The sequence below is a fragment of the Chamaea fasciata genome, unplaced genomic scaffold (genome assembly GCF_029207755.1).
Source record: "Chamaea fasciata isolate MVZ Bird 193981 ecotype frontalis unplaced genomic scaffold, bChaFas1.0.hap1 SCAF_5, whole genome shotgun sequence".
NCBI classification, from domain to species: domain Eukaryota; kingdom Metazoa; phylum Chordata; class Aves; order Passeriformes; family Sylviidae; genus Chamaea; species Chamaea fasciata.
Genome location: NW_027094090.1, coordinates 72,505,728 through 72,533,053, shown reverse-complemented (window position 1 = coordinate 72,533,053; position 27,326 = coordinate 72,505,728). Strand labels below are relative to the sequence as shown.

Genomic DNA, 27,326 nt, shown 5'->3' with positions numbered 1-27,326 from the left:
TGGCCATAACTGAGCAACACTCTAGGAAACTAAATGGGTTTTTTATCTGAAAAGCATGAAATTTGTGTCCCCACATTTTGCTAAAATATAAGCAGTGTGTGGGTAGGGAAGGAGACAAGGTTTGCTTAGTTTTGGAATGACTGTGTGTGTACATAGCCTGGTAATTTGATGCTGGATAAAGGGTAGCGAAGTTTCATTTTATTCAGTCCTTCGCTTTCTCGCAGGAACATGTTACATGGGAAAAGCTGTACCTTGTGCACAAAGAAAATAGACTGATACCAACTACATAGGTCACCCAAACAGCCTCTGTGGTGTAATGGTTTCTAACCATGAGTACAAATCTAGCTTGTACTGGAGGTACTCTTGTCAAGCCTCATTTCCTCCCACCCCACTGAAACATCAAGCCCCTGGTTTTTCATGATAAAGAATGGGCTGCTTTGCTGGGTTATTAATTTTGGAAGCCTAGGCTTTTTTTTTTTTTTTTTTTTTTTCTTATGCTGTAGAAATGCAGGGCACAAAAGAGTAGTTCACATGGTTGTTTAAGAGACTTGGGCAGCAGCTCTGAGGCAAGAGGTAAGACAGCAATGGAGACTTTTATGTGAGACAGCTGGGGTTCAAAATACACTTACCAGAGACATTACAAATCACTTCCAGCTCAGAAGCTACAAGTGAACTAACAAACAAAGGAGAATTCAGGATGCTTAGTACAGGGTGTTTGTGTTTAGCTGCTAAATATTCAGGCCAATGAGTGAAATATAAAGCTTCAGCTGGTACAGTATGTACCCTTACCTGCAGCTGCAGAGTGTATTTGCTTAAAAAGCAAGTTTAATCCCAGGTGACAGACATAATAACTGTGACCACTGTTCATTAGGAAATGGGACCTCAGGAGGAATCAGTTTTCTGGAAGTCTATGGTAATTGGAAGGAGGTGGGGTGCAAGATATTTTTTAGTTAATGATATATTAGAGGGACTCAATGACTGTAACTGTTACCGCACTCTACAGACTTTTACAGAAATACGCAGGGTTTCAGTAATGAGGATTTCAGATTGGATTTGAGAGAGTTGTGGAAATAGACACTTCTTAAGGTTTTGCATAGGAAGCATGTTCCTGTATTCATTTTGACCAGTTGTCCTAGTTGCAGCTGTCTGTGCATGTGCTCTTGGCTAGTTCTGTGTTAAAACTCTGTTATTTAAGTTCATATTTGAGCATTGTCATTTCTACTGAGTTCAGTGTACACTCAAGTCTCTATTTAAATTCCTTTTAGTCTCACTGAGGTCAATCTCAGCAGCGGTTCTGTTAACTTCATGAAGATTTTGCTGATGGTTTCCCTAAAATAACAGATGTAGTTATGTGTACTGGTAAATAGTTATCTCACTAATGTATGAAAACAGTCTGTGTTGCTACCATTTCTCTCCACAGAATTTTATTTCTAACAGCTCTCTATGAATCATCATATGTATCTTGTAGAATTTTTGTTTTGCTCTTAGAAGAGGCAAAAAATGCACACCTCTTTAGACATACTGCCTTCACATGGTTTTTTTCAGAATCAGAAATGCCTATCCTGCTTTTGATTTGAAGACAAATACTGGGAAAATCTGGAGCATCATAACAAGGTTCCCAGAGCACATCCTTGGTGGAACAAAATTCAGAATCAGCATTTGGACAGATTTTTCACCACATCCTCTACTTCTTACACAACATGGTAAGTGATGGAGGTTATCTACAGGTCTAAGGAAGTGCATCAGTCATCAAATGAAATTAGAAAATCCAAGTAGGTAGGAAGAATAAGGGAGAATAATTAGGAATTGAAAGAGTTTGCCCGTGAAGGTTGTGGAGTCTCCAGGCTTGTGGATTTTTAAGGTCTTACAAGACAAAATCCTGAACTAGGTGCTCTGAATTTAGCGTTGACCCAGCTTTGCAGGAAAAGAGGTTCTTCCCAACATAAATGATTCTGTCATCGATGACTATCAGAAGCTGCCGCTGCTCCTGTTCATCCTGTATCTATGATTGATGGAGAATCTTTAATTCCAGCTCTAGTAACTTTTATTTCTGCAACATGCAAAAATAAAAGAAATCTTATTTTCCCCTTTCTTCCTGTGCTGCTTTATTAAGTCATAGTCTTTTTTGTCTTTTCCCTTTTTTTAAAGAATCAATTCTTGAGTTTTCAAAGAATTAATTGACTGTAACAGGCTGAGTGTTAGTTATCCTAAACTTGTTTAGACTAGGTAAGTAGAAGGGGTTGAAGTAGGAGGAAGAACTCCTTTTGCCCCATCTAATGTATTGTTCAGTTAAGCAAGCACTTTTGACAGAATAAGGAAAGGAAGATGGATCTACAGAGTGGAAATGATACTAGCAAGTTTTGTATTTTTTCTAGTGAGTGACCTGAAAAAAGTGCGTGTCACAATTTCAATTCAAGATTCTGTGTTGTCCTTCATTTTCTGGACTGAATAAATTCAACCAATAAGCACTGCAGTTTACATGGCAAACTAGAGAGTTCTCAGGAGGCTAAATAATTTAAACTGATAAAACCAATAGAAAAATTGTAATTGAAGTGTCTTTTTGAGAAAAACAAAAAACAAAAACACGGTTTTGCAAAGAAAAGGAACATTTTCAAAAGCAGGTTTTGAATCCATTCAGGCATTTGTTTTTCCCTGGGGAAAGCCAACTAAAGCAAAAAACAAACGAACGAACAAAAACAAAACTATGGTAACCTACTCTGTTTTATTTCAGTTTTGTTTCTGTCATAACCCCCTCCCCTAGAAATGCCAGCTATTCTCTGAAGCTTTCCCATCCCCCTCAATGTAAAACCAAATTCATCGGATACATTTCTAGATTATGCCATAATTCTTTTCCATTTTTGATCATTTCTTCTAAAACTGACAGAGAGGAAGCGTATTGGCAAGTGTTGGAAAATGGCTTAAAAAGCTGAATTGGAATTGGAGAAAATTCTCAAAATGCTAAAGAGTTTCTGAACAGCAGGTTGTACAAACTGACAGAGAACTTCCTAATTATTAGGGGCTATGTATACTTTTATACTATTATGTGGCTACACATGTAATAAATAATATAATATATTGCATATATAAAATACATTAGAGTATTAGTTTACTTCTCTGTTATGGCTAAAATGGTGAGCGTAGCGGAAACAATAGCAAGTAATATTCTGGAGCCTTTTTGTGTCATAAGTGGCTACAGAGTCAATTTTTCATTGTTGGAAATGTACCAAAATGTTCATCAGGAAAATGAAAAAGAAAAAAAAAAGCCATTTTTCTGTTCCTTTCCTCCTGGGAATATTGCTATCTTTTCTTCATTCCAACTGCCCAACAAATTGCTCATTTCCTCTAAATGGACATAGATTCCATGTCAGGTAGAATATTTGAAGCAAAATTTTTTTAAAAAAATATAATAAAATCAAGTGTGCCTTGATCTAATTCCTCTTGATGGAGCTAGTCTGCAGCAGTTGCTCGGAATTACAGAAAAAAAACACCCTTATTTTCTTTGCTCAAGTACACAGCCTGCAATTCTCTAGCAAGCTACTATTAATTTTCCTTGCTATCTTTATTTACAGCTGGCTGTATCACTCACGACTTAATTGTGGAGGTCCTCCGTTGCACAAATCAATACCCAGCCCGGGAGGAATGCCTTCTGAGTGTTTATGGGTCTGATGAATTCTTACAAAAGTAAGTGCCTCATTAAGCCACGAGCCATGTAAACAGAGCCACGGGGAGAGGTAGGGGATCAGGTTCCAAACACTCCTTGTGTAGTTTCTGAAGCTCCTGAAACACGTGGTGCTTGTGCTCTGCAGAGGATGGTGTGCTCCACTGCAAGGATTAAAATCCTCTTTCTGTGGAAGCTTTGTGCAGCTTTTAATTGTTTGTTTTGCTTCTGATGTTTCTCATCTGTGATACGAGGATGCTGCTACCTCCTCTATCTCATTAGGGGTGTTAATAAGCAAATCCTCAAAGGGGGAAATCACCAAAGAGAGGAGAAACAGTGTCATGTAGCTGGAGAGCAGGTGATTTTTCTTCATATCCAGTTGCAGTAGTAGCGAGGCAAATGAAGCCAGCATTGTGGTGCTGAATGCAAGTTAAAAAACAAATGAAACAAACAAGCAGGTCTTTCTGAATGCACGTAGTTTACAAGTAGGGAAATAAATGCTCTGATTCACATTAATCCAGGTAAGCTCTTGTGGTGGTTGAAAACACTACTGGACTCAGTGGTTTTTTGCCCTGTGGCAGCTTAAATTCAAATGTCAGCCAAAGTGAGCAGGTTCTGTGTTGGAGCAGCTGAAGTGCAGGCATTTGTCAGCCAGGCTCTGTGGACACTGGCCCTCAGCAGAAGGCTTGGCACTGTTCTGTGGTACCACGTTAAGCTGGCACTACAGGAACCACAGCTCATCTGTTAGAGGTGTAAAGAGTGCTAGATAAAATAGGATGTGTCTATAATTGAAAGGGAAGGGTTTAGAAGCAGTCATATTTACAGTAGAGTGTAAAAATTATCTGAAGTAGCCTAGAGCAAGTCAGTTTGATTAATGAAAGCAATGTAGTTGTGAGAGCAAGTGTCACACTGTGTTGGTTAGCTTTGCTCTGAATCCATCTTGAGCACTTCTACCCTTAACCAGGCACACAGGCCAAATGTTCATATGTTCAGAGTGAATTACATTTGGCAACTAAAGGTGCCTAGATTGCTTCTTCAACATTTCTAAGCCCACTCTTCTCTCATTCCAATCATGGTAAAGCAGGAGCTGGAACAGCAAAGTGCTATGTTAATCATTAGAATACCAGAAGCACCAAGCAGAGAACCAGGTCCTTCGTAGATCTGTTAGTTACAGAAGGCTGCCAGGGAATTTTTAATTTTTTTTTTTTCCAAGATGGTCTTCCGATTTCGCAGAAATTGCTAAAAAATGGTAATAATGAACCATTGTATTGAGGGTGAGCTCAGTGCAGTTTGTGCTAAGAGTTTTGTTTTCATTGTTGGGGAGAATGCATCAATAGCAGACACTTTAAATTCCTGCACTTGTAGAATCTCTGCACGTCTCATTAGCAGTGAAACATGGTCAATAATGTTCTCAGCTTTTTTACTTTACTCCTTCACTGTCATTCACGAAGCACTGAGCTGCACTTCTAACTTCAGCATCTTGTAATTCTATATTGTGCTGTTAAATTCAGCTCGCTTTCTTCCACAGAGCCTTGGATCTGAAATTTGAAACCCCAGACCTTAAAGATCTCTTGGGCAGTTTAACACGGCCTGAGGACTTGCCTCAGGGTGAAATTTTTCCTATGTGTGGGCTACCTTTAAGTGCAAATTGTTTTCCTCCCAATGTTCCTAACAGAGTATTTGATGCTCTTGTGCACAGTTCTTCCCCAGAAAAGTATTTGGAGTCTGTTCACGGATGAATTCCAGTAGAAGTTCCCCAAATTCTAAGACAGCAAAGGGAATAAATACTCTGCTGCTCCTGCTGCACTGTAGTCCAGGAAAAAACACTAAAGTGAAGCCAAAAAGGTGACTTGATGAATTGTTCTCAGAACAGAGTGCTTTAGTGAAGCAGACAGCTTTGTCAAGATTTGTCAAAAGCTTTCATTTACTGTTACACTGGATTATATTAATGAGCACTTCACTCCACCTCCTGCAGAAGCACCTGAAAGACTTGATGATTTTTAGAGTCCATTTAGCTTTGAATGAGATGGGGAAGAAAAAAAAATACCTCTGTGCTAATGAGCATTACACTCAGCACCAGCAGATTTCATCATCCATCATTCCCTGCCTGTGTGGGGATCCTTGGGCTCACATCCTGCCTGACTCACAAGCAGAATATCAGATTTCAAACACCCAAATTTAAAAGATACTAGAAGACAGCAGGCCAGTCTGTAATTAATAGAGCCATCTGATTTGGAATCTCTTTTGTTTTCTGGTCTTTAAGTTCACTGTATTTACTATGGGAAACCTGGCCTTGCTGCAAACTGCAGGCTTTCTTTTTCATCCCATCAAACAAACCTAGTTTAAATCTTGCCCTCACACTTTCCTATCTTTCCTCAGGTTTAAAATGGATACCCCTAAATATGGTTTTATGATGCCTTTCATGGAAAATATTATACAAAAGTAAATTAAATTGTGCTTAAACGCCTTGTGTCAAATAACTCCTGGCTCTTAATGCCTGCAGCTAGCCAAAACCAACCCTTCTCATGTGTCAGCAATGAATCAATCCTCCATTTTTAGAAAAACAGGCCACAATCTCAGGTCATCCTGAAATGCCAAATAAAACAAAACATATAAGTGTATATTAGAATGTGGACTTTTTAAAAAAAAATTCTTTATTATTTTATTGATGTGTGTACTAGCAATAGGTTGCAGTAACGTAGATTTTGTACTTTTTGTAGTACAAAAATACTTATAAGCTTTCTTTCTAAACATCCTTTTATTCTAAGGTGCCAGAGTATTTAAAGTTCCATCCACACTCTCACATGGTATAATTTGTACATCTACCTTATTGCTTTGCAGCCACCACAGTGAGCAAGGGAATGGAACTGAAAAATCTAAATGTTTATCTTTTCTTCTAACATGCTTGCCTGTGACCTTATCGATGACATGTTTGTGTCTTACTAATTCTGCTCTCTAGGAATTGAAACCTAAATAAAAATTGGTTTTCACTCAAAATGAAGTTTAAACTATTAATTATAGATGGCATAGACATAATCATGCAGACTGAAATCATAAGAAGCAAGCACCTTTGGATGAATATGTTCTTTGTGGAAAATATACTTAATTTTCTCTTGTCACTGCAGATTAAATTTCTCATTCAGAGATGCTACTAGCTCACTTAAAAAAATAATCTGATTGACCTGTATTAAGATTTGGAAATTACAGTACATCAGAGAACCTTGCTGTGGAAAAGCAAGCAGTGGGGGAGTCTAAAGTGATGGGGATTTTCCCCTTTTTATCTTTAGATATTTTGTGAGACCACAGGCAAATCACTTGGACCAGTCAGTTCCACATCTCCTAAAGACAAAGAATGCATTTCTCTTCATGGCCTTCTCTTCAGAGCTGTATTCTTCATACAATTTCAGCAAAATATAAGGGGACAAATGTTGAATTAACAAAGTTGTAACACTTTCATTTTTGTTTCCTCTACAGAGCTCAGAGTGCTGTAAACCAGTTACTAATAATCAGGTTATCCTCCAAAGGGCATATATTATTTTTTTCTTAGTAGTACTGGTATGCTAGCAAATCTGCCTTGGGTACAGCTAAAAGGTAGTTTTCCAATCTGTGGCAAAGCTACACTTCTGTTTCTTGTAGCTCACTTTTCATCTAGACCGGGTTTCCACATTATTTTGTTGAGGCATTAATCCATTTTGTCTAGTCCCCTGTGCAACAATAGCTGTCAAAACTTTTCTCTTTGTATTTGTGCAAATTAAGTCCTTTCATGAAGACAACTGCATGGCCGCTTCTGCTTGCAGTGTTTCAGGCAGCATTGCTATGTCAATAAAGGCTTTGCTGATGGATAATATCTGCTTGACAGAGCAGAAAGTAACACAAACCACTAATGTAAAAGCAGTTAAAATAACAAAATTAAGCTTCTCTTGGTGTAGCTTGTTTTGCCTGGGAGCATGGTGGCAAGGAAAAATTATACTTGGAATAGACAGTTTTTAAATATCTGTGGTTCAAGGTTGTTAATTCATAGGAGGGTACAGCTCCTCTTTACTGGTCTGGCTATACCAGCTCCAGTCACTGGCATTGCAACAAGAATCCATATCCTGGAGGAATCAGGAAAAGGGGACTCAAGACTCACGGATGTGTCTCTGTAATATTCTTGTTACTATGCCTGTCCAGAGGCTGAAGGTGAGGCAGAATGAAAAGGGTAGGAATAATAGTAAGGTATTAAGTAAAAAAACATTTGTTGGGGCAGTTCTACAACATTAGGGAAACTTCCCAGTCTGACCAATTAGGGGTCTCTGTGGCAGTCACAATCCCTTCATTGTGAAAAGTCTGTGCCTGTTCGTGGCCTCTTGCCTGGACTGCTGCCCTATCCCACAACCCAGAACACAATGTGCAGCTCGCACTGATGCCTTAAGTTTTAGCTTTCATGTTTTTCAGATTCTGTGATGCCTACGGGTGTAGTTCTGTGCCTCATACTAAGTGTCAGTCAGCTCTCTTCACAGAGTAGGGAGACAAAACAAATCCTTGCTTGCTAAAGACCAAGGACAACTTTCAGGCCCAAGAACACAAACAAGGGTGGACTGGAGGGAGGAACGAGAAGGATGGGACCTCACAACCTAAAGCTGTAATTGGACAATTAAACCCCAATATGCAAATGGACCTAAACTTATAAAAGTGTGAGACCTCTGGACTGGTCATCCATTTCATGACCGATCTTTGTCCACCTGGGGTGTAGCCCTGGTCAGGCCCTGTCCTGCCCAAGGTGTATCCTGGAGGCCTTTCAATAAATACCTACTCTATTCTCTAGCTCTGTTCAGTCTCTCTTTCAGGTCAGCCTTCCCAAGGCATCAGCACTAAATGTGTGCCTCAACCAAAAGGTATAAAGATCATGGAGTTCATCATTACAGTCATGAGGCAAACGTGATGAGGTGAAATGCAGAGAGGAAGAACTTTCAGGAAAGCTGTGGGTAGGCAGAGCACAGAGATGAGAGGAGATGAGCTGAGGAGGAGCAGAAGAGTACGGATGCATTGGTATAGTCCCAGGAACTGGGAATTGGCCACTGGGACTTGAGCTTTAAAAAGGGACTTGAGAAGGGTTTAGCTATAATACGGATATGCTTTTCACCAGTACAGGTTCACATTTCACTGTGTTGGTGTTCACCCACTCTTATATCCGTACTTTCTGCTCTTGAAATCAAGAAATTTTGGAACTCTATGGAGGTGCTATCAAAGGTGATCCTTGCTTTAGGTATTTTTGTCAGATGGAAATGTCCTTTGTGACATTTAATATGTTTGTTTAAAAAAATTCCTGTATATACGTTTACAGCTTTCGTCCCCTCAATAGGGGGTCTGTGTTTTACTTACCTACACTGTACTGTGAGTACAGAACATTTAAAAGGTGTATAAATTACCTGTAATTGTGCTGAATGGCAGTTTCATTTAATTTTCCATTAATTTATGCTGAAGACTTCTGCTGCCATGCAAGAGATGAGTCTCATCTAAGTCACACTTTCCATGATTTATTCATAGGTGAGCATTTTGGGGTTTTTTGTTGTTGTTGTTTGGTTGGGGTTTTTTTTAACTAAATCCAGCCATTTTTATTCAGACATTCCATCAAAAGCTCTTTTAAGTAGAAATACAGTTTACATTTAAATCCTGAGTTTTTCATGACCCTTGACAAGTCAAAAAAAAAAAAAATCACCTTTCCTTCATGGCCCAAGGAGTTCTGAAACAACTTGCCATGCTGTGAAACTGAATAAATATGGAATACCCCTTTTTGTACTTCTGTGGCTGAGGGTTCAACAAAGCCTTCTGAATCTAATTGAACAGATACCAGAGTTGTAACTCATGATGCGTACTAACTTGTTTTGGTAATGAATTTACCTTAGCAAAAACCATTGTTGTTTTTCTATTAATCCCAAAGGACTTTTTCAAATGTAAAAAGATGTTTGCCTCAACCCTGAAATATTTTTTGAACTTTTCACCTCTTTAAAACAACACGTGAAAGGGGAAAAAATGAAATTATTTTTGTTTCAAGCGATTTTAAGAGTGACAAACCAAGGCTGTGTTCTAACTTAGAAAAGGTTGCCAAGAGTGGTAAATGGAAAAAGGCAAATAAAATTAAGGAATTCCCATGTCATGGGCTTCTGAATCCTCTTTTACCAGCAGCTTAGTTTGTAGGATCCACTCCAGCTGAGTGAGACAGATCTTTGTTGGCACATGATTTGAGAAAGAAAAAGATGAACTCTGCTTATACCACCTCTGTATGAGCTGCACAGGGTGAAAACTTAGACTTCTGTGAGAATCAATGGTCACCTGTTAGACCTACAGCTAATAGTTGATTTTTGGGTTGTGTGTCAGACACTGCAAGTCATTCTGCAGTGGTGTATTCATAACCAGGCTACTGCACTGTTTGCGCTTGAAGAATACGCATGAAGAATCTCAAGGTTTGGGAGCATGTGCAGTTCGTCAAGGACATTCTTTCTCCGTGTCCTTGTTGTTCTCTTTCAGAACTTAATGGTCAATGATACAACTAAGCAATTATTATTTGTTTTACTAGAAAACGTGCTAGAACCAACACCATCAATTTCCACAGAAGCACATGCCAGGAACTGGTTTTGTATTATTCAGTCTTCTTTGCACGGAGAATTTAAACTACCGGTGCTTTGAGGAGAGGTAGCAAGGAAAAAAGAACGAAGTGGCAAGCAGAAATAACCATTTATTTGTTGTTTTCCACCAAACTGCAGCAACTGTACTTTGGGAAGCCATGAAAGCCTTCGCAAGGCCACCACCTGCATCCAACTTCGCCTACACCATGCTGGGAATTTGAAACCAAGTTTGGCTCGAACAGTAAGTAGCCTTTTTTTCTTCCCCTTTCCTTCAGTATCCCTGAAGGAAAGAAATTCCACCAATCCTTTCACACAGCAACCTGCAGTAATAATCAAAGAGAGATTATTTGCTTTCCTGAGAATGCATATATTATTGCTGAACTGCAGTTGAAATGTCCTGGGGAGCATTTGTGTTTTGCTTCTGTACTTAAATCTAGTGAGCAACTGTAGAGAACACATGACCAAAAAAGACCAAGGGTTACTTTTCTAGAAAAAAAAAATCAGTTTTGTCAGAATTGAATCCTGTTTTATTTCAGGTGGTCAGAGAATTCTTACTTTGGATTTATTTGCAGCCCAAAGTTTGCAGTCCAGCAGAAGCTCTGGGCAGTGTTCACTGGCAGCGTGTTGTCTCTGTTCACAGATAGCACCAATTACCTGCTTTGCATGGCTCTGATAATAGCCTGAGTCTGTCAGTGTGTGGGTCAGATGGCAGATGTCTAGCAGAAAAGGGTAGGGGCTTTCTTTTCATTTCTGTTTTGTCAGAAGGGAAACATAAGTGAAACATCAAAGTTCAATACAGCACCTTACTTGGACCATTAAAAAAGAAGTACGAGGAGGTCAAGTATCTATATGTGTAATATTTAGATATAGATAGATAGAGAGATAGATAGTGATATTTAACATTTTAACCAGTTTATTGATAAAAAAGATATTTACCTTCTCTAGGTCAGCATCTACTACCATAGATCTTCAAAACTGGAACCCAATTATCCATTTAGGAGTCTCTTAGGAAACTTTAAAGCTTGTTTCTGTGCTAAGGAAGCCCAACTGTACACAAATGGCACCTGGAGGCTGCCTTCATGACTTTGGCTTACCTTACATAACACTGCTGAATTCAGGTTGCATAGTTAAATATATCTGGTTATACATGCAAGTTACTGTTATGTTTAATTACCAAAATAAGTGGATGCTTACAAGTAATGAGCAATTCTTTTTTTTCTTTTAACCAGACCTTTTTGAACTTTGGCCTAGATGTTCATAATTCCTTTGTAAAAGAAAAGAAAATAGGATGAATCCTTGCTTTCTTTCCTTCTGTGGGAAGCTAGCATTCTATTATGAAGTACTCAGAGCAAGAAATTTTCTTTAGCTGAGCAGTTACAAGCAAGGAGTTTGGCCAGGGGCTTTACATGGAGTCACAGTTCTTTCAGTTAGTGAGTGACCTTTAATTAGATTTTGGGTTTTTTAAGCCATGAGATTTATCAGCTTTAGCAGTCTCTAAAATTCCAGGGAATGTTCTGCCGATCCTATTTTTTTCAGAGTTTTAAAATTTCGGACATCCCCACATTCTGATCATCTCAGGAAAGCGTTAATCTTTGTAGTAGACAGGCAGCAAAGAATACTTATAGGTTTCTAACAAGAGCCTCACTTGCTTCCAGGAAAGGATTTTTGAACTGAAGCAGACAGGAAGTGATATTTCCTGAGAGTTCAAAACCCTTTTTTTTTTTTTTTATTTTCATATATATCAGTGCTAATAATTTGCCAGACATAATGAGTTAAGCATTCACATTGTGAGCATAACAACAGAAAAGAGAAGTCAGAGGCCCACCATGATGAGAAGGTGGAGACTTTTCCATTATTTAAGTATTCGTGGCTTTCTAGAGGGATTGTGTACCTCAGCCATTAGAAAACATTCAGCATCTCAAAGAATTTGTGGACCCTACAATAGGGTTTTAAGCAGGAAGGGTGACGTTTTAAGATCTCAAAGTGAATTACTGATCACCCTTTTACAGGGGCAGACAAGGCTCTGAAAGCTTCAGGCCATGAAGTTACTTCATGTTACTAATAATAACAAAGAGCACGAGCAGCTCTTGATGTGGAATAAGTCACAGACACAGAGGTTTCCCCCAGCTCCAGGGCATGCCTGTGACAGGGCACTGGTACAGAAAGGAGAGATACTGCTCGCAGGCAGGAGTGCCAGCAAGTCTATCAGGACCAGAAAAAAACCTAACAGAGAAGGCAGATACACGGCCTTGAAAGCCACAGTGTTTCTTTCACTCTGGACCTAGTTCTATACTATTTCTTTAAGTGTACTGAAACCTGCTCGAGTCACGCTGAATTCAAGGATCTGATGTAGTCTACACTGAGCTCGCAGTTAATTTTCTTGTTGCTGTGAAGTGCATTAGAAAGTCACAGACTAAGAGTCAGGTTATGGAAAATAATTCCCTTCCCTCAGAATTCATATAAAAAGATGCAGAAATTATGCTTTTAAAAACCAAAATAGGCAGAAACTTTGGGATTTTTAAGATTCTTCAGCTATTTCAGACACTTATGCACACACTTCACCTACTGTTTATTTTTGTGAAATAATGTGCTCTTGAGAACATCACCTCTGATCTAAATAATCTTTCTAAATGTTGAAATATGGAATGAACATGTTTCAGTATAGAAATCTCCTCTAAGTTTGTAGTTTAACTAGTGTCACAGAAATATGAATGTCTTGACAGATCTTACAATAATCATCCATATGTAATGTATACAATAATCATGCATATGTAATCAGATAGTAAATAATTCATGTATACCAACCCCTTGCTGTAGTCCACCAAACCCTCCTATCAATCACACACATGTGTTTCTTTACAGGCTGGGTGGTCAAACATGGGAAATGGGTTCTCAGAAATGTGGCTGATGCCTCGTGTCTGTCAGTCCCTTAGGAAGAGGCATTCGGACAATGTCCTTCATAATAGGCTTTTCATTCATGGGCAGCCCTGAAGAGGTGAGGTAGTTGGACTACATGAAAACTGTAGGTCCACACCAGCTAAACTATGTCCTGTCTTCCCTTCCCATTCCATTGTCCCCCATTCCATTGCATCCTGCTCCATCTCCTTGTGCCCTTCTTGTAACTTGAGATGACATTGACTAACTTCCAGTCAGCTGGGACCTCCTCAGACTTTCAAGACCTTTGGTAAAGAACTGAGGGGATACAGCCATGAGATCAGCTGGGTCTCTTGGTGCTCTGGAATGAATCCCACAAAGGCCTTGTGGACCTAGAAACATTTTTTGGTCATGAAACGCACGTCCTGGAAAGGACCATGCCATTTATTGGATGAAGTAGAAGAGGAGATGCTGTGAAGTCAAAGTCATTCAGTGCCATTTTGTGGTTCCAGATGAGCAGCAAGGCCAGCTGTGTCTCTCAGCAGGGGCCTTCTCATGTGACGCCGCAGGAGCCTGCTGGGAGTGGGCATTGGAGGGCCCTGGAGCTGCTTCCTGTCTCTGGACTCTCTCGGTGTCTGTGGGCCTGCTTCTGCCATCCAAGTGCTACTGGTCAAGACTGTCTGTATCAACCTCAGCGTGCCTGTGGAGACTAGCTTCAAGACCGGCGCCCCGGCCCTCCTCCTCTTCTGCACTCTGATAGTCAGGCTGATGATGCACGTCCTGTAGTCGTGGTCCCCTTCGACGGAGTACAGCAGATGGTGCATGGGCTGCCGGCACACGGGGCAGCAGTTCCTGGCCTCGAACCACAGCCAGATGCACTTGAGGCAGAATCTGTGCATGCAGTAGGTCACGTAGACTGGCCTGCTCGTGTGGCACAGGCAGATGGGGCACTGGGAGTCTTCCTCTGCCTCCGGCGGTCCTGCCTGGGGCAGCTGGCTCCAGCTGCTGTTGCTTGCAGCAGAGATGCTCTGATCCGTGTCTTCTTTGGCAGTGGATGTCATGTCCTGCCAAGAGAGATGTGCAAAGTGCTGGAGCTTGACTGGCAGGAGTGGCTTGCTCAGGGTGTTGAGCCACTGCCTCTCGCCAGCGCTGCAGGACCAGGTGTCACACAAAGCAGAGGGACAGAGGCTGCCCGGGGGGTGAGTGGTGGAAGTACCCAGGTCCTTCAAGAAGAAAAGCCTCCCAGTTGCCCAGGGGGATGTTGCCCCTCCCAGTCCCCCTCTGCTGCTGAGAGTGGACCTCTCAGGTGCTTTTACTGCCTTGATGTGCTAGGGCTAGGAAAAATCCTGGGCTGACCCAGCTAGGTCATCTGTCACATTATAACCCATTGCTAGGTGAATCCATTGTCAGATTGGATCCACACTTGGTGATGTCGTAATCCAGCTGTTGCACTAGATGATTGCTCTAGATCTCAGGCAAATGAACTGTGTTCCTTTCTCTTCTCTTCTTATCTTCTTCTTTCCCTTCCTTTAGTACTCTGGGATGAATCCCACAAAGGCTCTGCGGACTTAAGAACATTCAACTCCTGCAGCTGACCACTTTTACAATTCCAGTGTCCACAAAGGGAAGGTTACTGTTTCTGTAGCTGTGCTCCTCCTGCTGAGAGGACTGGGAAGCCCAAGGTTTATCAGCAGTATTAAAGACTGAGGCAAAACAAGTCCTAAAATCTTCTGCTTTTTCTGTATACCCATTTGCCAATGGACCATCTTTGCGAATGAAGATGTTTTCTTTGGACACTCACTTGCTACGGACATACTTAATAAAATACCTTATTTTCTGGCACAACAAGAGATGGTGGAAGAAATACCCAGGTTCCTCAAGTGGCAAAGCCTCTCTGCTGCCCAGGATGATGCTTCCCCTCAAAGCTCACCTCTAAGTCTGCATCATCTCTCCCTGTGGCTCACTTCAGTGTGAAACCAAAGCAGAATTAATGTATGCCCTCAGCCACTTTGTCTGCCTTCTTCATGTCTCCCATGTAGACAGGCCACCAGAATATGCTGCTGCCTCCACTCTCCTTGCCTGGATTCAAGCACATCCTGTTCCCCCACTGAATCTAATTTAAAATTCTAAGTCAAGCTAGCTTGTTTTCCTGAACACTTTTGCCCCCACCTGTATAGTACCACCCAGTGTAACATAAAATATTCACCAAATAAAATTTCACATCAAAACATCCTGGACACAACTGAGAACATTCTGACTTTGGAAAATACCATGTAAATCTCTCCAATTTACATTCTTCTTTATCAGAATAATATATGTCACCATATGCTTCTCTTCCACAGTGTGGGGATGACCAAAGAAGGTTCTGTGTGAATGAGTTGTTAGAAGATATTTGTGCCTGGAGACTGATTCGGTAAGCTGGTATTCAGCAGCATTTATATTTGTAATTGCTTATATTTGTAGGAACCCTCCTTCCACCAAAGGACAGTTCTGACAACTACTGGGGACAGGAATGATACCAAAGAGAAAGACAATTGGCTCAGTATTTCAGACCTTTTATTTTCAGAACTTAGTTGTTGCTTAGCAAAAGTCAATGTTTTTTGGATCTGTGTAATTTTTCCCAATTGTCTCCTTTTCATATTATTGAAGTTTTTATTAAAGGTTTCATATTTCCCAAAGATTCCCATGACTGAACATGGGAATTTTTTTGACAAAATTTTTCCCTGTCAAAATTTTCATGGGTGTGTTGCTGCCAGACAATTTTTGAGATTAAATATTGCAAAAATAATAGGTTTGCTCTTCATTATGACTATATTTTCACAGTGATTTCTAAACTTTTTATTTTAAGTGGAAGCTAACTATGATGAGCCTTTAACTAGGCAGTCAAAGTGAAGCTGATTGTAAAACCAGCCTGTGATGGACAAACACTAAATGAGATAGATTCCTCATTCAGCTTTAATTATATTCCATTTAGATAAATTCCACTTTTAGATGAAAAAGCTGTGATGTTTTTCATCACTGTGTTATGAAGTACTTTGCCAACAATAGTGAACTTAAATGACACACCTGTCATTTAGCAGATGGAAGAAAACAGAGGGGTAGTAACTCATTTGAGGTGGGTATGTGGTGCTTACTGAGCACCCATCTGGTCTCCTAGGAGCATGGCCTAAATTTCCATTCTGGTCCTTGCTATAAAGAGATCAGTAGAAGACATGTATTTTATAGATGACAAGTGTATGAAATTTAGGAGCACAGAGGATGTCTGCAGGACAGGATCATTTGCTGTAGGTCCCTTTTCTCCAGGCTAAACAATCCCATCTCCCTCAGTCTATTTTCATTAGGACTGTGCTCCAGACCCTTCCCCAGCTCTGCTCCCATCTCTGGACACACTCCAGAACCTCAATGACTTTCTTGTCATGAGGGACCCAATTCTGAGGCCGAAGGACAATCAGATGGGACCAGTTCCCAACAATTCCATTCACCACAACCCTCTGGGCCCAGGTATGCATTTGGGCACTGTTTAGTGAGGCAGAATGGTGATAAACAGCACTTTAGAAGGGGAACCTGATGCCTGGGGAAGGCTGACCTGAAAACGAGACTGGAGAGGATCTAGAGAATAAAGTAGGTATTTACTGAAAGACCTCCAGGATACACCTTGGGCAGGACAGGGCCTGACCAGAGCTACACCCAAGGTGGACTAAGAATGGTCACAAAATGGACAGCCATTCACAAGATCTTACACTTCTATAAGTTTAGGTCCATTTGAATATTGGGGTTTAATTGTCCAATTACAGTTTCAGGTTGTAAGGCTCCATCCTTTTTTTTCTCCCTTCAGCCACCCTTGTTTGTGCTTTTGGGCCTGAAAGTTGTCCTTGGTCTCCAGCAGGAAAAGGATTTGTTTTGTCTCCATGCTTTATGAAGAGAGCTGACTGACACTTAATATGAGGCTCAGAACTACACCTGTAGGCATCACAGAATCTGAAAAACATGAAAGCTAAAACTTAAGGCACCAAACCTAGCATTTCTCCATAGTGGATGCTGCTGCCAGGAGACTGAGAAGTGAAAGCTGCAAGTACATGCTATGTACTTGTCATCCTCCTCCCATATAGACCAGCTGGGAGCAAAGACTCTCTTATTTGTGCCTTTCTTATTTCATCCTCAAAACTCTTGCACCATATTGGCTCGCTAAAAAAAAAACAAAAACAAAAAAAAAGCCCTTAACATCAAAGAAGTACTAAATGTTCATGGTTTGATTAGGCTTGCCATATTTATACACTGCTATAATGATGCACAAGTGTGAAGTATGTCTGTGTGATAAGATATGGGTATTATTAGTTATCTGGCAGACAAAGACTCAGGATAGCATTAGTAGAGGTATTTCAATCATTATTACAACTTGCTGGATTTGTTTCCTATAAATGATGTAAAATTATGGCTACTTCATATCGAAAATTCTCCAGGGTAAAATAAACTAATGGAAAATATGCTAATTTTATGAACTAGCATTGTAATTTAGGAAATTATTCTGTAACCTGCATTTCGACCAACCATACTAATCAATATGCTCACCTGCATGGAGAAAGACAAGAAGGCAAGCTCAAATGCTCAGATATATTTTTCGAGCAGGGTATGGCTGTGAAAAAGATGTTATGCCTGAAGACTCAGTCAAAGCAGAGCAACAACTTGTATTAGCTATGATCTAACAGGATTACAGGAGGAATTTCCAGGCAGCTGCTTCACATACAAACTCCCTGGCTTGATAAAGCCAGTGCAGATTGGAAATAAAAAAGCTGTAAAGGCAAAACTACCTGTAGGAGGAAGTGAATAGTTGGCATCTCCAGGGAAATGCACTGTAGTATTAGCACAGGGAAGGCCACCGAACTTATCTCCATTTTGTGAGTTATTTCAGTGCCATGAGTCTCCTCTCTTTGCCATGCAATATAGATAATTAAAATCTAATCATGTGCCATGGAACCTGTACATTGGGCTGTAGTTGCAATTCTGATTCTGATTGCTCAGTTAGTCCAACTAAAATACGTGAGGATACACACAGTTTCTCTGCAAATAATTTATTTGCTTTGAAGCTCTGAAAAAAGTCAAAATGCTTTTGGGACTATCAGCCACCAGACTGCAATGGGGATGAAAGAGTGGGGGGAAATTTCTTCTAAGCCTTCTGGAAAGGAAGAACCTTAATAAAAGATTGGTGTGGGATATTAAGAGTAGAATTTAAAAGGAAAGAATAAAGTGATAGAGTAAAACAAGCAACAAAGAAAGAATTTTAATTGCAATTTCCACTTTTTCACATAAGCGTGTGTAAACCCCAACTGCCTCTGATGGTAATCAAGGTAATAATGTGCCCCTTTTAATAATCAGTGGGCTAGGCAAGGTGTAAAACTGGGAATTAAGGTTTCCTTTTCCTTTCCTGATGATTTGACACTACAGAGGAGGCTGACACAGAAAGATGCCTTAGCAATTGTTTCACAGGCACCTGTTTTTGTTTAGTTCCAGCTGACAAATGAAGAAGAATTTCAGAGTGCTTGAGAAACAGAAAATCACACAAATGCCTCTTAAAAGCAAAAATCTGAATCTGGTTATCTTCTGGGGATAGCACTTGGAGCCTGTGGTTCTAAAAGTGTGAGATTTACAGCTGAAGGATCAGTTGAGGAGTTTAGTGTAGGGAGGTGTATACTCCTCGTCATAATCCTAGTTAATTTAGTCAAGCTTTGATAAGACTCACCAATCTGCCTGTACAAATTTTATGGCAACTTCTGTAGCCTGGAACCACAGGGTGGTGCACGGCTGTCTACAGAATTAAAACAAATTCCCAGCTTAGGAAAAGCTATGGAAAAGGCAGTTGCTGAAACAGTTTGAGCATGTAAACTTGAGAACTGCATGCAAATTGAGTTTCATGGATTATGTAGCAAGGCTGTCCCATTTTATAACATGCTTTTATACTTGTGGCTTAGCCAGTACTTTCGAAGTGTTGAGGTTTTCCAGATCTTGTGCAGGTGTTTTATCTGATGCTGTACAAATTAAGTCTATGAAGTGATTGAGAAAGAAGGCTAATTGGATCATAAAATCATGTAGGTTGGAAAAGACCTTTAAGATCATCAAGTCTAGCTGTAAGAATGCAGCATGTACTTGAGTCCACCCTTCTTTAAGGTAATATTTAAGCACTTGCTTGACCGCAAAGGGTAAGATAAATGGGAATTTCAACAGTCATTGAAGCAGCAAATCACTTATTGGAGTTCTTTAACTTGGGAAACTTGTATCTTCATGCATAAGTAGATTTTTTGCATCTATTCTTTGTGGCAAATGACTACCAAAAAACCAGGGACATCCAGGCTCAGTTGCGTGATGTCTACATACACACTTGGCTTTATTTTAGACTGACATAAAATCAACTGTCAAATTATTTCAAATGTCTAGAAAAAAAATAAAAACAAACCCAAATCTGTTCTCTCTATCTAATTCCTATTAACTTGATGTTGTTTCCTTTTTTTTTTTTTCTTATTTTCAGGCAGAACCTCATCTCTGTTATTATGAACTACAGAGGTCAAGTGGAATATCTGCTGCAAAATGAGGTACTTGTTCTCAGTTTGCCATACCAGAAAAGCATTAGCTTATACATGAAAGGTATCTAATTATTAATCTGTCTTAGATGCAATTAAGGAAGACTTTTAATTAAGACTGCTTAATTTGACTTTGAAAGGATATAAATTTTCTTAATAAAACTTGGTTTGAGGTTAGGAAGAAAGTGCTACAAATTTAAAATATCAAAGGTGACTGTTTCTAAGTGTCAAGGAACTTGTAAATAAAACCAGAGTTGTTTGGGTTGGCAATATAATACTTGGAATTAGTAGAGGTATAATGCATTATATGGATCTTTAAAATTTGTCCTTGATTTTGCAAACCCCCAAGCCTAATGTTTTCATATTTAGATTGAAGCATGTGGTAGTTTGAAGGAGTAGTTTTAGCTAGCAAAGATACCAAGTGCTTTATTTTAAAGCATGAGGGCTGCCAATTGAATGTTACATGCTTGAAGGAAAAATCTTTAAATCTACCCTGCTATCCAGTGGTTTAAGGACAAATGTCTAAAGGACAAATTGAGTCATACCTTGGAAGAAACTACATGTTTATTTGATCTGACTTCCAAGCTGGCATGACAACTGATTTGATCTGACTTTTAAGTTGGCATGATAACTGATTTTCTAGGGTTTAAAAATGGAAAGAACAAAAGATTTATGAAAATCAAGGAATACTGATGTAGCATGGAGATATTTCAATGCATCCCTTCCAGAGTTATAACTCATTATGCTAAATTATGGATTTCTTTGAAATATATGTTACAACACAAAATTAATATTTTGCTTCAGAACCGTGTCACCTACATTTAAGGTCAGATTTTAATCTCTCTGGATATTCTTGATCCATTATTATTTCTATTTTGAATAACCAGTAAACATACATTTGCATATATATTTTATACATACATACATACATATATAGAAACATGCATAAACATACACACATGACTACATAAATTTATATAAATAATATATATATAAATACATAATATAGATATATACAAACATTTTACACTTTGTGTAAATCTTTGATGATTTTCAAAATGTAGAACACAAATTTAGAGGCTGTTGAACTGTGGCTGGCTACAAAGCTCAGCTCTGGGTCTGATGCTGTGCAGGTATTTGCTGAATTTTCCTTTGTAAGCATCATCTCAAAGGGAAGTGTTTAGTGTATAAAATGTGATGCAGTCATAACCATTTGGAAAAGTTAGGTCCCCAAGCTCAAATGCACATGTATATTTCTTTACTGAAGTAGACCCACCAGGGTAGTTATTTACATTCACTTGAAATTTTAGGGCCTAAAGTGAGAGGATTCTAAATTCAGGAAAAGCCATAACCTCAACATTAATGAGACTTTGCAATCTACCCTCTGCAACTGATGCTGTGCAGATATTCCTCAGACCTATAATGAAGCACTCCTAAATTTCCTTTTGCTAAAGATTTTTACATTGAGTAAGCAATTTCTCGAAACTATTAACTTTTTATAAAGGCGAGGAAGTACATTTTTCAAATATTCATACCATCCAACTAATGTGTGTGTATGTAGAGCTAAATTTCCTTGTAGTTTATTTTTTTTAATAAGGTCTTTTCTACTCAGGGACACTCAATAAAGTTCATATGTATTGCTTAAAGGAACAGGATTGCAAGTTAATGATGTAGGTCATATCATGGATATTTTCATTCAGAAGCATCAGTGATTGGAGATTTTTCAAACCTAGAATCCTGGGGTATGTTTTGCTTTAATTAGTGGCTCAAAAAATTATGGAGCTCTAATGTAATAAGTAATATTCATAAATATGTAGTAAACAAAGCGAAAAATGAGAACCCTTTATTTGGTCTTTGAATCCTTGTTTACCTATTTTCTCTAACTTCTGATTAGATTGATTAAAGAAGGTCTAAAATTGAGGTCGTTATAACTGTCCCTTGTCCCGAGTCTGCACAGGAGTAATTCTGTCACTTTTCCAAATTATTCCCATTCACATTAATGGGACTGTTGTTACTCCTCTCCAGTTCACCACAATCCACCTTCCGTACACTCTGGAATTTAAGACACTGGGAGCTACTCACATGCTGTAAATTGAGTGCACACCTAAGAACTTCAGGTTCTGTACTCAGCTGGAAGTTCCTTAGGCATTCAGTTTTAACCAGACACACCTTGAGAGCCTCAGTTGAAAAAAACCAAAATTATTAATATTTTGCACATTATTCTACTTTTTTACAAGGGACATCTTCCATAGATATGGGGAAACCAGTACTTTTGACTTATGAGACAAGCCCACTACCATCATTAATCTAATTAGTAATAATGGTAAATAAATGGAAAATTAATTTTGAGACCGATAATTACTCCATTAAACAAAAATTTTAAAAAGATAAATAAGATGTCTGGCACAAAGACAAGGGTTGAAATGTAAGTTTTGAAAGTAATTTTTGAAAGTAATTCTCCGACAATGTGTGATGTCAAATAAGCAGCCAATTTTTATTGCCCTGGTAACCACTTTTATGCACTTCATTTTGAAATCCATTCAAAATGTACTGTTACTGTAGAGAGAACTTTGTAAATTTTTTATACAGAGCATAGCAGTTCTAGAGTGAAATAACTTTTTTTTAATCATATAAATTATTGAAACACCAAAATATCCTTCTAAGGTTCTGCTGTATTTAAATATGTAGAAGGGGGAAAAAATTACACATCGTTGACTGTAGTTCTCTTGGAATTGCAGAAGATGTAAAATTTTTTTTGTAATTTCTTTGTATGAAATGAATCTCTGTCATTCCTTCTTTGGGACAAAAATCAAGGTCATATACTACACATGAAAAAAGAAAACTCTTTACATGATAATATCCCAGCAGAGAAATAGTGTGGAAGAAGCCATCATGCATAGTATTCAGTATCACATAATTTTGTGTGCTTACTCTTCTTCATCTGCAATATGCTCCTTAGAAGTAGCTACCATAAAAATAAAGTGTATGGCAAAGTAGCTTCTATAAATATTAATACTTTGATAGTTTATCTATAAACAGAATAGCACACTAAAGACAAATTGATACATTCCTCAAGATACCAATTCTCTTTACAGAACAGCATTTATATGTACGTACAAAAATATATAAACTGTGGGTGAGTTTGGGTTTTTGTTTTATCTTTCTCCATCCAGAGAGCTGTTTCTCTACTCAAGGGTTACTTTCATGTATGTCTATTGCTTGTTACTGCTCAGAAATTACCCTGCATAACTGTATTTATAGGCACAAAATTCCTTCTTCTAATAACACATCTTTGCTTGTGAAGGAGAAAAATGCTAAATTAAAACTTATTTAAATCAAATGCAAAATTGGAACTATATTTAATATTAATTACAAACTCTATATAGTAATTTTTTATATATATACATATACAGACACATATACTCACTTATTTCTTCAATAACCTAGAGTTAACCAGCATTTATAATGTTTTGGAGTTGTCAGGGTTACATATAGCAAAGCCATAAAACTGAGCAATCTGCTTCAGCCCAAAGGAGGGTCTAAAATTCTCAGGAGATCACAGTCAGCCTTTTCCACTCTAGAACCTGTAAAAGGTGTTTCTGTCCTTAATTACAAAACAAAAAAAAACAAACCCCAACAACTTATGTTTAAAAGAATCTGACCACCAGATATTTGTGAATATTTCATGTAATTCATTCCTGCTTTAGTGTTCTGCTTGAAGCAGGTAATGTGGAATTAGTAAACTCAAGATGTTTTTATATTTATTTGTAATAATGACAGGTGTTGACCTTCTCAGTACAGTCTGTGCCTAGACCTTAAGCCTGAAAACAGAAAGTTCATCTTGGTACAATTTTTATTTTTCAGGCATGAAATGCATGAGTTAGAGAAATGGTTTTATGGGTACATTGACATGCTATAGTGCACTAAAAAAAACATTTATCAGTACAGAAACAAGGGGAATATTTATAGGAGAGTTTCTGCTTGTTCAGAGATTGTATTTTAAGGTTTAATGAAGTGATATAACCATGCAGAAAGCCCATGAAAACTTATTTATTTATTTATTTATTTATTTATTTATTTATTTATTTATTTGCCTGAACATGGAGTACTTGATGTTTAAAGATTGTGTTTTCCTTCCTTGGGGGATCCAAATTTTTTTTTTTTTCAAATTCCCCAAAGTATTTCATTTAGAAAATTTTTATTTTCCTTCCTTGGGGTATCCAATTTTATTTTTTTTTTAGTTCCCCAAAGTATTTCATCTAGAAACTTTTTTTTTTCCATATGGCAACACTTGAGTATCTAAATTTGCAATCAATAAGATTCCATAGCTTTAACTAAATACATAATTTTGCAGAAAACTAGTTGCAAAACACCCAGTCCACAGGTGTCAGATGATGCAGCCTCCCACAGAATATCTATTTTTAGGAGGAACATGGCTTTTTTCCAACTCTCACCAAAATGGGTAGGAGACAATAATGAGGATAAATTCCCAGAATCACAAAACCTCAGAATGCTCGTGAATCATTTGGCTTTGGGTCCCCTCAGAAGTTTCTTTACAGCGCCTTTACACTTCTGGAGTTCAGAGAAACCAAGATTTTCCCTTAAAATCAGTCCTTGATACAAAATTTGTTGTAGTTTTGACAAGCATCCATTTTGGATGGGAGATAACTGGACTTCAACAGAAACGATGCTATCCTGGGAAAATATTGGCCTGTGCTGATTTCAGTCTAGCTAGACTAAACCATTCTGTTTGAATTTTTCTTGAGAGGGTAGGATTTTCTAAACACAACTTTGTGGTAAGGTGTTTCTGGTAAATGCCATGTGTCCACTGTTTTCTTTTTTTCTACCCCCTTTTCTTTCCTGTCAACAGAATAATGTTGATAATGTGATTGAAGCAGCTAAAGTCATCTGCAGTGTCCTCTGTTTTGTGGAAACCAGAGAAATTACTGATGCAGTCAGGAAACTCCGTGCTTTGGTGAAAGCACAGGTAAAAGATGCATGTTCATGTCCTGTTTTTCTCTTCAAAACTGGAACTTGGATGGGTATCACTAATTTTTTGATTGATCAAGTCCATTTTTCTGTCTTGCTACTTGTTTTCCCTTTGATGAGTGTCGGGTAGAGGCACTGGAAAAAATGGAGTGTTGACCACGGTGATGTGACAGAGGAGCAACAGAAGACTTGTTTAACTGGAGCTGATATTCTCCTCCAGTTCTTACTTGTCCCTACTCAATGTACAAACCTCTTCTTTGCCACATCACTTATTTACCAAATCATGTGATTTCAGAGTATTAGATTTTCAAATATTTAGTACAGGTTGTCAATAATTTTAAAAAACCTTCCAAAAATAGTCTTTTTTTTTTTTTCCGATTGAAATGACCCTGCTACTTATGCAAAAGAGTACCAGCACCATACAAGTCCTGACTTTAGCTGAAATACTCTTAAAACATTGAAATGGATTTTCCAGGAGTTTCTGTATAATTATGAACTGGGACTTTGGAGGGCAGTATCCCTTCTCCTTTTGGCCATCAAACCTCCTTTGGTATGACCTTAGACAAGTCACTATGACCTGATTTACAGAAGTTCTGAGTTCCCAAAAGCTCTTTTAAAGTCAGCATCTTGGAGATACAGGTGCTCAGCAAATCTGAAAATCAAGCCATTAATCACTTGGATTTACTCTGGTGTAACTGTGAGTCATGGTAAATTTTTTCATACCCTAAGGAAAATACCTCTTCACATTAAAAAAAAAAAAATTACTGAGGAATTCTCTTCTGCCCTTGCATGGTATCTTGTCATTCTTTCTCAGAGCAAATACTACTTAAAAAAACATGCCAGACTGTTTTGATGACAGACATGATACAGACAAGTATGTGATGCTTGCATTCAGACTGTTACCTGCCTGCAAGACTTCTATCCTTTCTCTTTATTTTTGCTTTTGATTTTGTTTTTTTTCCCATGGCCTGCGATACATGTAAGAACACCAAAGACTGGAAGAACCAAGATAGCTGTAGGGTTTTTGGTTTGTTGCTCAGACCTGACGAGCTGATTCACTTAAGTGGCTTCTATTGCTTCCCTTCTAGTTCATGCTTCACTGCAAATCTTGCTTCTATATTATCCTAAATCTTTTAATGTCTGCTTTTCCATCTATTGTTAGAAGCCACTATTGGGGGTAAATTCCTGCATAAATGAATCTGTGTTGGCACACATTTTATCTGGCATAATGTGGAATCAAATGGAAATAAGAATATCCATTTAAGAAAAGCTCTTCTTGGATATGAGAGGGCAAATGCTGTAGAGAAAGAGATAAAGGAAGTAACAAGGGATTCATGTGATTTGTTTTTAGATTAACCTCCAGACTCTCTTAAGAGGTGTCAGGATGATCAGTGTCTTGTCCTTGAGACAAGTATTTTGTCAATCCAGAAACTTTCTTAAGAGATAGAAAAAGTTAAAAGATAGAGAGGAAAGTAACAGAACTTGGTTTTAGAAAGGAATTAGAGCAGAAGAAATCTATCAGGACTAATTTGTTTAAAACTTTTTTTTTTTTCTTTTTCGGTTGTTTGGGTTTTTGTTTTGTTTTGTTTTTGTAAGAAAAATTTAGTGTATTCTTCCTTTTAGTGTTCAGGTCAGCCCTGTGAACCCAATGTGTAAACTACCTCTTATAACTGGCTTATATATCCCTTGGTCCATTTGCAGCCCCATCGTCTCTGAATTTGAGCAGGGAATTAGGTGCAGTGGTCAAAGAGACAAATCAGTTCTTATTAGTGTGGCTCATCCTAAGTCAGAAAACCCCACATGCCATCCAGAATTACATAATGGGATAAAACCCAAAGAGTACAGGCCATCTTTTTCAAATCTTAAGTTTTTTATGGATGTTCACATTTCTTCTGCTTGTCTTCAAATATTGATTTTATTTTTGAGATGAAGTGGCTATTAATAGGCAAATAATTAAATTATGAGCAGATCTAGATTATTGTAGGAAGAAACAAACCAAAAAACCTCTTCTCCAAATGTTCCCTGTTTTCCATTGGTCATTCTCCAGCATGTCAAAATTTCCACCTCCACTGTATAGACCATCTCCAATATTTACGGGTACTCCTAAAACAATTTCCATGTTCTTCTTCTCATGGAGGAAGCAATACACTTCCCTTTTCCTGTCTCACCTGTTTAGATTATTAGCCCTTCAGAGCAAGGAACACCTGTCCTTATCTATGTGTACAGTCTCCAGCACAGCAGAGTGCTGGTCCTGACTGTGATCTCCAGAGGCTACAGCTGATACGTGGTGATGATAATGATGCTGTTTGCTCATCTGTAATGAGCAAGATGATACTGTTCCTGAGTAGCCTCTTCTGAATGTTAAAAAGATTGTGTCCTGATTGAAGAGTCTTAAATATTTTCCTGCCCTAATATTCGATAAGGAGCTGCTTCACGTATCTCTTGAAAGCTACTGACTAGATTGTCACTTGTGCTTTAAGGTTTTTAAGTTATGGAAGTTTTGTTCTCTTAACCCGGCCTTTCAGGCTGGGTTAGCTGAGCTGGTTGTCTGTCCCTTGAAGTCTTCCTGTGAAAGTTGCCTGTGACCGTGCCTGACCCCCGTGTCCCTCTGACTCCCTCTGTGCTAAA

At 38.5% G+C, this 27,326-nt stretch overlaps 1 protein-coding gene across 1 annotated transcript in view; it reads left to right on the top strand.

The window, feature by feature from the left end:
* Positions 1-27,326, top strand: part of PIK3C2G (phosphatidylinositol-4-phosphate 3-kinase catalytic subunit type 2 gamma) — a 192,514-nt gene that overhangs the window by 14,225 nt on the left and 150,963 nt on the right. The window contains exons 4-9 of the mRNA XM_066184438.1: positions 1,546-1,703; positions 3,570-3,681; positions 10,402-10,504; positions 15,480-15,550; positions 19,658-19,721; positions 24,580-24,696. Of these exons, the coding sequence (XP_066040535.1) occupies positions 1,546-1,703; positions 3,570-3,681; positions 10,402-10,504; positions 15,480-15,550; positions 19,658-19,721; positions 24,580-24,696 (625 nt within the window). The remainder of the gene's footprint in view (positions 1-1,545; positions 1,704-3,569; positions 3,682-10,401; positions 10,505-15,479; positions 15,551-19,657; positions 19,722-24,579; positions 24,697-27,326) is intronic.